This window comes from Sinohyriopsis cumingii, chromosome 6 (assembly GCF_028554795.1).
Source record: "Sinohyriopsis cumingii isolate HCF-2022 chromosome 6, ASM2855479v2, whole genome shotgun sequence".
Classification (NCBI taxonomy): Eukaryota; Metazoa; Mollusca; class Bivalvia; order Unionida; family Unionidae; genus Sinohyriopsis; species Sinohyriopsis cumingii.
In genome coordinates this window covers 132,745,312-132,756,256 of record NC_142966.1, presented here as the reverse complement: position 1 = coordinate 132,756,256, position 10,945 = coordinate 132,745,312, and the positions used below count along the sequence as shown (strand labels likewise).

Genomic DNA, 10,945 nt, shown 5'->3' with positions numbered 1-10,945 from the left:
ATACTAACCTCTTAATGATGTGCGCCAAGCGAGGAAGCTGTTAGTACCATTTTTGTAAGTCTTTGGTATGACTCGGCACGAGATCGAACCCACGACCTCCCGCATCCGAGGCGCGACCTCCCGCATCCGAGGCAGACGTTCTAACCACTAGGCCACCGGACCGGTCCCTAGCAGAAGAGCTTATATATATATATATATATATATATATATATATATATATATATATATATATATATATATATATATACTTCATCGTTCTCTAATTGTTGCTTAGATACAAGTATTTATTCCCATTATTGTACAATTAAGTTAACAATACTTACATGCAATTTCTCTGTTGTTTTGTTTTATATGTCATGCACATGTTTAAAAACATTTTTTGGAGAAAATAAAGGAATGAATCAGTGAAGTTTGTCTATCTATCATTATACCAATCTTGTCGCATGACAAATATCACAATCATCTTCTGGTTTTAACTTGTGCATTGCATCACTGTTTTGTGCCGAACTTAGACCACACTTCACAAAATGTTAACCTCAACCTCTTCCCTCGCGTACCACCCTTACTCTCTATTTGTTATTTTCATATTTTCATGACGTATACATAAAACGTAACAGTAGGTAACTCTAAAAATTACGTCTCGCCAGAACTGTCATTGTGACTTTTAGGTTTGGTTCATACAATTATGAACCGTTTCAGACGAAAGAGAGTGGGATAATAACATAGATAATTAGGAAAGTACAAACTACATGGTTGTGAGCACTAATATCTCAAGAATGCATTCAAATAAAAGATAAATAAATGCTCGATAATAACAGTAAAGTGGCACAATGTACAAGTATACTGGTTCGCATGACCGCACGTTTTTATTTAAACATTGGCTATGATAATTTGTTGGATAACAGTGATGACAATTAGAGCAATAATCAAACGACAATCTTAATTTGGGTAAAAATACGTATTTGTCAGTAATTATGATTTGTATAAATGATTTGTTTCACCCGTTCTACTCGTGTAAGAACAGTACATGCAGTTTTTCAATGTGGTCTTACGTTCGACCTACATAAGCAGAGTGTCGTGCGTTTTGGTCTTTGCAGCAGATGAAAATATACAGAGATATGGGTACTGTACTTGGTTTACATGAGCGAGATATTTCAGCTAACTATGATCTCATGGTACATGAATTGCAATAATTATTTTAGTAGTAGAAAAGGCTCTTTATGAATATTCATTAAAATTTCAAAACGATTGGTCATTTGTGGCAGACCATTATCTTCGTGTGTATCCTCTGCAAAATGTGTCGAATTCAAATTATTGCTAGCAAAAAGGACACACACACACACACACACACACACACACAAATTATCTTTGTATATTCCTAGTCACCTTTTCACACACGGGCGACCCGTCAGCCAAACTCTTTTACAGCTAATGCATCTTCATTTCAGCGGATCAATTGGTCGTAATTTTTAACCAATGAAATGACATATGTTATCAGTAATCATGGTTTATTCGCTTTGATGAATATTTTTCGTAGGAGTCTTCATATGAAAGGATCCATAGATTTGTAACTTTTGAGCATGCGTCATTTTGTTATTTGAAAGCTGAATTTGATTAAAATGTTCTGTGTCAGGGATTTTCGATTATAGGCAGCAACATTTCGGATTAGTTTTCAAGTATTGCCAAGTTGAGAAACATTCGGATGTTTAGATTTTTTAATTATTTGTTTGCTATATTTGAAAATTCGAGGACATAACAAGATATAAAAAACGCTGCTTATATTATTAGATAAAATAGGGACGGATAAATGAGATATCGCTGTTGGAGAAGTGCATTACATGTCAAGTTCTGAGGTTTAAAAGCTTGCGTATTGATCATGATCGGATTAATTAACGACAAACATGAGACATAGTATATTTGTAAAGTTATATTTTTACTGTTACACAAGACTTAGACTTTTAGTCATTCTTACCTTAAAACTAAGAGCTAAAGCAATTCAACATGTCACCTTGATCTTTAAAGGTTTGATCTGATCTACCGTCACCACTTAATCTCCATGTACACAAACTAAACTGATTTCAATTCTGCTCTGATGTTTTACAAGGACACTTGAATATGTTTGTTCGGATTAAATAATATTTTTTTACAAAATAACCAACCTGACAACTTACCGCCAATCTCCAATATTGTGCAGATGTAAGCATGAGATACTGCCTTCGAAAACGAAACAAAGGTAAACAAAACGTTGACAAAAGGAAGGCAAAGGACAATAGGACAAAGACCGAATGGGAGGACACATTTTGTGAATTCGTAATATCGCCGTCAGCGAGATTCATCGCAGCCGAGATTTAAAAAAAATTATAATCGGAGAATAGGAAGATCGATATTACAATTTTAGAAATAAAGAATTACATTCAGAAATAAGTATACATATAAACTCACTTTCATGAATTGAGTTTGAAGAGATGAGTTTTGCATATTTTCTACGCACATGAGAAATCAATACTGGATATGAAAATTACTTTTTCTACGCAAACGGATAACAGAAAGCACTGGTAGATACAGGAGAAAATATCAGAAACATAACTTTGTAATGCATTTGATGGAACCTGACACATAATGACAGGTATGCACACTATAATACTGATACCTTATTGTATCCATCAGCTTAGGAAGCTATGACTAACAAAACAGTTTAAGTAAATTTGTAATTGCCGTATTTTGGACTGAGAAAAAGCCTGAAGTAACGATCATAATCTGTTCCATAAAGACTTCGTAGAAATGGCTCTTCATGTTCAATACAATGTTGACAGAACCTCTGAAACCTCTCCTTATCGTACTTGCTTTTAAAAACGTCAGTCTGGTACAGGTGCATTTGCTCAGATAACTGTCGTTGCTCTGGAGCAGTGGGTGTTGGTGAATGAACTCTATACTTGCCTCCATGTAATGGATATGTCTGCGTCACAATTGGAACGTGGCTTGACTTAGACGAAAATGCAGCATCATTTCGAGCTTTATATCCATGCTGCGTCGTAACTCTCCAATCAGAATCAGAAGCTGACTCTCGTTTTTTCTTTTCATATTGGGCTTGACTTCGGTCAATGGATTTGTCATCCTTTGTTGCGGATCTGAAAATAGCGGGTGCAGTCTTTGCTCTAGGTTTTGAATAGGTCTCTGCAACACCTTTCACCAGAAGTGGCCCATCCTTGTGGAGCAATAATGCTGGCCATACCACGTAATCAATAATGTCACCAGAATGCGTGTAATGTTTGTACAGGTTGGTGTCAAAATTGGTACCTCTTTGGGGGTCTTTAGAGAGAACGACGGGTGGATCTTGTATGGACATAAGCCAGCAAAGCTGAAAGCACTTCTTTATATAAACTGATAACTTTTCCTCCCGCAGGTATGTCCTTTCAACAAAGCTTGTAAGCTTCTCTCGTACAAAATCCTGAAATGCATTACGGCTTTCTTTACAAAGATGTCAATCTCATATAGTTGTGATATGGTATTATCTATTATAAAAATAATTAGACGTAAATGGCATATAGTGTTATACTGTAAATTCAGCAAATTTGTAGCTGACTATTGGAATTTGTACTTGATGCTAACCATGATGTAAAGGAACCAACTCAAAGCTGCAATCGTCACAGAGCCATAGCCATACTTGGAAAGGTCACATTTACTAAAGTAAGTGTAGCCAATTATGCCACTCTTTTTTGCAAAACCAACTACACCTACATAGGCTTAATCTACATAAATAAATTCACGGTAATCAGACTCCAAAAATATATACATACATATTTAGAATTCTGAAATTACATTGACTCCGTACAACTTAATGAACACGTATTCAAAGACATGCATTATCACCGCACTTATTCTCAACCCTGATTTGGTTTCTTTCTTTCCTTTCTTTCTTTTGGTATTTTTTCTTCTTTTTCTCTATGGAATAAAGCATACATTCTAAATCTCTCAAGGATAATGCAGCAACAAGAGATCGTACTAGCAGGTCTGTAAATATTCAACATTAATTTTAAAAAGCATTCCATCAATAATAAATAAGTTAGTGAATTTCTCGAAATTTACCCGTTCTGATATATTTTTAAATATTCTCACAAAAGAGGATTCGGAAGAAAAATGGAAACCTCATTGCACATCTACATTAACCACACACAGCACCTGCAAAGTTTGGAGAAAATCATATGAATGACGTGGGATCAGCTATGATCAGCTGAATTCTCCAAACAACCTTGCTCGACAATGTTTCAGGACAAAGCCTAAAATACTGAGCAGAGGAAAAGAAAATATCAGCATCTATCTGAACTACACATCTAGTCTAAACTGTTGCCGAATCGCTAAAACTGTCAAAACGGTCACAGAGGAGATGCGACGAAAAGCCTTGTTTCGGTCAAACCCAGATTAATGAGTGGACCTAAACCGTATTACGCATCTGCACCATATACATCGATAGCATGCAAAGTTTACAATAAATCTTCCTAGCAATGCGGTAGAAGAAGTGAAGACCAACTGAATTTACCACATACTTCCCTTTCGAGAATTTTACAAGAAATGACAATAACAGTTGGCGAAAGGAAAAAAGGAAACGTTTGTGCAACAATCATATATCTAGCTAAAATGTTTCATCAAAAGCCTCCGACTAGTGTCGGAGAAGCAGCGATAATAGACTGAACGACGAAAATACTCCTTTATTATCGATTATTGTTTCAAGAAATTTTCCCAAGAATGGGTTAGAGGAATCTGCACCCGTCACATGTGTAGCCTGCAAGGTTTCAATAAAATCATTCAACCAATGAAGAAGAAACGATGACAAACTGATAACCACAAATACCAATTTTAGACAATTTTCTAACAATACATGTACGCAAAGTGCCAGTTGGAAAAAGCAAAAACTTATTGAACATCATAGGGAACCACACATCTAATTTGCAAAGTTTTAATAAAATCCTCCAAGCAGTTTGGAAGAGAAAGTATGACTAGACGAAGTTTCCTGATAACCAATTTAACGATAATTTTTCAGGATATTTCCCACAAGATGAGCCGGGAGAGAACAAATTTAAATCTTTCTTGCACATATACATTAACAACATATCTAATCTACAAAATTTCATTAAAATCCACAAAAAAGGTACGGGAGCAGGAACGATTAAACTTTTTAATAAGGCCGGATGGACAGACGGACAGCCTATAATAAAGATGAGGACTTAGCATAGAATGTTGTCAGTAGGTTTTGGCTTTGATAGAGGAAATAATGTAGCATAGAAAACATTTTGCTTGGTTCTTGAGCGAGCGGGTATGCTATGGCACAGGAGAAGCCACAATGTCCCCGTTCTTTGCTAAAGTAAGGTTACAACTAATAGGTAATTTAATGACCTCGTTCAACGTTTGGAAGCAGGGCGTAATACTCCAAGCAACAGCGATCATAATGTCCACGGAGTAGCAGATTTCCATTCATGAACATAAATGGAAAAAGGACCGGACATGAGACAGCCATGTAGAAGATATTTTTATCATTATCTCATTATTTTTTTCCTTTACTGGTGTTGGGTATTCCAAAACGTCATATTCAGCGACAACGTAGTTTGCATACCTTAATTAATAAAAATGATAAAATTAGGCTTTAGTTTGCTATTGTTGTAGCTTTCCTTTATATTGATGGTGATTTGTTTCCATTTAATATTATTATGATTTTATTGTAGGATTTTATCAGCTGTCATTTGTAATTACTCTAATTAATATAAATATATGAAATCTATTCATCTGCACATCCGTTGTTGACTACGTGCATTGTAATTATCTTCTTCGTATTGCAACATGAAATATATACCTCCCCTTGAAAATGCTACGTATCATAAGTAACAACAAATCTCCACCACTCTCATGCTCAAGCCCAACCACTCGCAACCTAACCTTTCTATGACTTTCGTTCTTCAGTGCCTTCTCTGCAATAAAGTAGACATATTTTAAAAGAAACAAACGATAGAGACTTTAAACAAACAAGGTCACTCGAATGGACTGACGCTGCACTAATTATTAACTATTCATATGAATTACAAAATGCTCATTGACTTTTCGACTAAACACTACTTTGGATTACGGGGAACTCATTCATAGATATTATGACCTGTATCATTATGGTACACCAGGACATTAAAGACTAGTTATGCATTAGGACATTCAAGACTTTTGGTACATCAGGATATTCAAGACTATGGAAATTCATTTAGATCATTCTATGCGTTTCGACTTGTCATGTGCCATTTAGTATTATTTGAAATTTAATTGACAATGCTGTGTCTGTTAAATTTTCACTTTATAACTTTGAAAAAGAAATTATTTGTTGATTTTACTAAACTTGTTGCTTTCGGTTTATTCCATTACATAGTTTAAGACCTAAAGTTGCAACACAAACAATAGGTTTTTAAGTGGTATAGTATAATTCAAGCTATTGTTTAGCAAAATGCAAAAGCTGCTAACTGCGTTAAGTTATATGATAAAGTACACTGGTACTTCTTTATGTTATCATATTCACATGCTAGGAAAGACAGAACCCTCGGACCTTAAAACATGACCAATGAATTGTACATTGGAATGAAAATAAATACAAAGTCTGATCAAAATTTACTCGTAAATGTACACTCGCAAGAGGTTGTGTTGACTAAAGTATTTTTATTAAAATTATCTGTCATACAAAGTAGTGAAAAGATTTGAATAAGGTCATTTTAGTGCCGTTTTGTAGGTCAAATTATGTATCAGTATTATGTTAATACAGGAACAACTGTATAGTGCATGAAAGAATATTTTGGTTTGTTTTTTAAGTGTCGGTAAGGTCAGCAGTTCAGGTAAAGAAGCTGTTACAAGATTTGTCACATTTTGAGATCATTTTTATTTACGACCAACCACATAAATAAGACGTATTTGTATTGAAAACCCATCACATCAATTAGACAATGCATTCGAAGAGGAACCGTAATAACAAGAGTTTTAAGATAGACGCCAGAGTCATGAAGGATGGCTAATCAGAATGAGTTTAAACTGTATTACCATCAATCTGTCGAAAGATTTATTCTATTGAAGACCACTGTAACGTCTATTCAGCAACAAAAAGCTATAACACATTTTTTTTTAAATAAAAAAAAGGCTGCAGTGGCACCCAGATTAGGACCAACTACATACCATACGAAATCGTTTAAAACAAATTCCATGTTTATATTCAGGAACAATAGCAATTCAGGTACAATAGCAATTCAGAAACAATAGCAATTCAGGAACAATAGCAATTCAGAAACAATAGCAATTCAGGAACAATAGCAATAACAATATTTTCAATAAAACAATCATGGCATTCAGATTGGATGTCTGAACAACATTTTATTAATTTAGGACTACCTAGATATCATAAGATGCATTTAAAAAAAATACCATTTTTTATACGACACTTTCTTAATAACAATAAACAATAACATGATCGTGCAAGACCGCGGATATGGAAGCCATATTAGAGGTCTGATTGGCACCATTCTTCATATAAGATTAACTACTTACCATAAAAAGTATTTTAGTAAAAAGCCAGTGTCAGTAGAACTATCGAGTCATGAGAAATAGCGATGAAGAGGTCTATACGAGAGCCATTATGATGGCAATAATGGAGGTCTACTCATCATGATAACTATCTTTATTTTTATAGCCAACCAAAGTATAAGAAGTCAGTACTGAAAAATATATGTCCATACGATTATCCGTTCGGAAACGTATTGAAAACAAGTTGTTCAAGATGACCATGATGACGGCCATATTGGAGTCATATCGGTACTCTTTTTATTTAGGCATATCAAAAATGATACAAAGCCCCATGTAAATATGGAGCTCCATTTAGGATAAATAGTAATATTAACATTTCATAGCCTCGGGCACTTCGGAACCATTTTCATTTGGGACCAAGAAGACATCAAAGTTTTATTTGTTTGGTAAAATAATCAAGAGTCGATAATACCATGCGATCAATAAAAATAAGATTAACAATATTTTCAAGATGTTCAATGTAGCTGGCATGTTAGCTATTACATAAGTGCCATATTCATTTAGACCCAAGTAAACATCATACAATTTTGGTTATTGTGACAGACATGTTGGCTGTTATATCGGTACCAATTTCATGCAAGACAAATTAAATATCGTAAAATATCTTCTAGTGAGAAAAACATCACCTACTCATTTTCAAGATAAACTACTTATATATCAAAAGAAGTCCTTTAATGAAAACCACATGTCAGTACGACTATCAATTTAGGATAAGTAGTGATAACAAAAATTTGAATCCTTGTCACCACAGTGGTCACAGTGGATGTCTAAGAGGTTCTTCAACTTAGATTATTTGAACTGAGGACAAAACAGAAATAGCGATCAGTTTAGGAGAGGTAAATTTAATCAGATTTGCTCGGTTAATGTCAGTACGGCCATATTGACTGTCACAGAGCGTATCCTACTTGCATTCTTTTCATTCAGGACAAAGTAGGCAGGAGAGATGTTTTGTTTTAAAAACCCATTTTGATGCAACCATCAGTTCAGCTGAGATAGAGATCACCGGATTTATAAGATGAACTCTATCATGGCCGTATTAGATGTTCGAACGATACAATGTTCCTTTTCACCCAATATGACTATCTGCTCAGGAAACGTAAAGAGAACAAGACTGTCAAGATAGCCGCCATGGTGCGGGGTGGCCATACTGAATATTGGGAGAAATACCAAATAATTATAACAATATTTATTGGATGCCTGATTTGCACCATTTTCATTTAGGACGAAATAAATATTATAAGAAATCCTTTGGTGAGAGCCATGCCGATACAACCATGCGTTCGGAAGGAAGAGCGATGGCTATATTTTAATTACGGCGGCTACACTAGATGTATTAGGGACCTCGTTTTACTTAGGACCAACGATGACCTGTAGAGCTAACAAATATAGTTTAGCCAAACTGAGGAACCTACTAATTGATAAATTACACATAAATATATGATGCTACTTATTTAAAGAACATAACTGATTATATTTAATAATGACGTATTCGTAGAAGAAAGAAAACCCATATCTGTTTTTGTTATTTACAAGTTGTGCAACTGATCTCGAGGCAACCGTATTGAACAATAATAACATATTTCCATTTTGTAGTCATGGTTTCCATATTCTGTAACTTCGGTTCCATTAACAAGTGTGATGGTAATCTGAAACCCTAAGAAGAAAGAGCGCAAGAACACAGTGACAGTGCACTTTCAGTATGCAAAAATTAAAATGGTAGTTTAAGCTTCTCCCACAAACCCCACAATATATAGCTTTATTATTAGTATATGCTACATTACTTTCTCTTTGTCTCAGCTTTCAATTTTGCACATGTATCCTTGTCTAGTCCTAATTGTCCTAAGCGAAACAGGAAAAAAAGATATGTCTATATGATGAAAATTGCTTAGTCTTTAAACATGAAAAATTCATAGCTTTCTTTGGATATGGTGATGTCTGTCACAAGCACTCTTAATTATAAGTTGTTTTGTTTTTTCTAAGAGCGAAATATATTGCTAGATTCTGCTTAGATAAGTAGTATTCAAATGTTTATAAAACAGTATAAGCCTGGATGAGTTACATATAAAGCAAGAGGTAATAAGCTACCTGATGAATACTGTATGCGTTAAATGTGCTATTTTACAAAAGTGCTGGGTTATTTCAACAGAAAAAGATTAGGTTTCGTGTCAACAAAGAAACTCTTCTCCTCCAATCTATTGTCTATTTGATATAGTATGAGATATCAGTAATACCCAGTCATACATCAATGGTGCTTTTCATTTTATGGATTGTGTAACTGATAACATGGAAACAAAACTAGTACCTGAAGAAGACCATCAGCTTTCTTTATGTCGACATGCTTCCGGGCCTCCCTCAACAACCGCTTGCAGTCAGAATTAGCCTGGTAACAAGACAGATATCTTAAAATAGATGTCTAATTATACTAAAATGAGTTTTTGCGGAACGTAAATAACACTGTCAGAATGATTGATGATAATAAGTACGATGTGTGCTTCATTGCTAAAAAGGAAGTGGAAATGCTGAAGATTACCATTTGATAAGCATACCACATCAAGGTGGGTATTTTTGACCAATGATTGTATAAACGGCGGGCCATCAACCTCTCAATAGAGGTCGCAGATGAAAACAAAGTTGGTTCTCGATATCAAAGATAACATACCTCAAAGAAGTGGTTGAGATGAGCGTTAAGACAGACGCTAAATGTCAACATATCACATAAAGGAAGAATAAAACAGACACCCCTGCGATAAACGCTAGGCATACAATACAAATCCAAAAGGATACAGATGGAACTAAAAGAGAATTCATTGCTGCCCAGAAAAGAAACAATAAAAAGAGACACTCCGCCAAAAACAAATACAAATTAACAAATAATTATGAGGGAAATGATAAATTAGACGATTTACTACCACTAACCCATGCTGGAAAATCGAACAAACGAACACATTGACACATAGCGATACAGTGGCGGTAACTATGGATCTGGACTAAAAACTAGGCAATATACATATAAAGAGAAGACATTCAGCTCCAAGACGAACGAGGTGACTGCAGAAAAAAAACGATACAAGATGGAACATTTCTCAAATTTGCAAAAAGACACACAACCGAAAACTGGTGATTACTGAAACACCATACCTTAGACATACATGTAAATAAAAATTCAGCACAGAAAGTAATATAAATATTGAAACAACAAATCTAACGAAATAATAACAAACATGATGGGATATGAAGACAGATTAAAACAACACAAACAAACCAATAAATCCAAGGCTAAAAAGAAGGCATGTGTAACGACAGCCAATGTGCACCAAAATAGCTATCGAAGTGCCATACCAGGAGC

At 34.8% G+C, this 10,945-nt stretch overlaps 1 protein-coding gene across 1 annotated transcript in view; it reads right to left on the bottom strand.

Annotated features, from left to right (window-relative positions):
• Window positions 1-891: 891 nt before the first annotated feature.
• The window catches only part of LOC149798008 (uncharacterized), a 30,282-nt gene continuing 20,228 nt past the window's right edge, over window positions 892-10,945 (bottom strand). The window contains exons 7-8 of the mRNA XM_089963098.1: window positions 9,902-9,979; window positions 892-3,448 (exon numbers count right to left, since the gene is read on the bottom strand). Coding sequence (XP_089819224.1) covers window positions 2,696-3,448; window positions 9,902-9,979 — 831 coding nt within the window. The 3' untranslated portion in view covers window positions 892-2,695. The remainder of the gene's footprint in view (window positions 3,449-9,901; window positions 9,980-10,945) is intronic.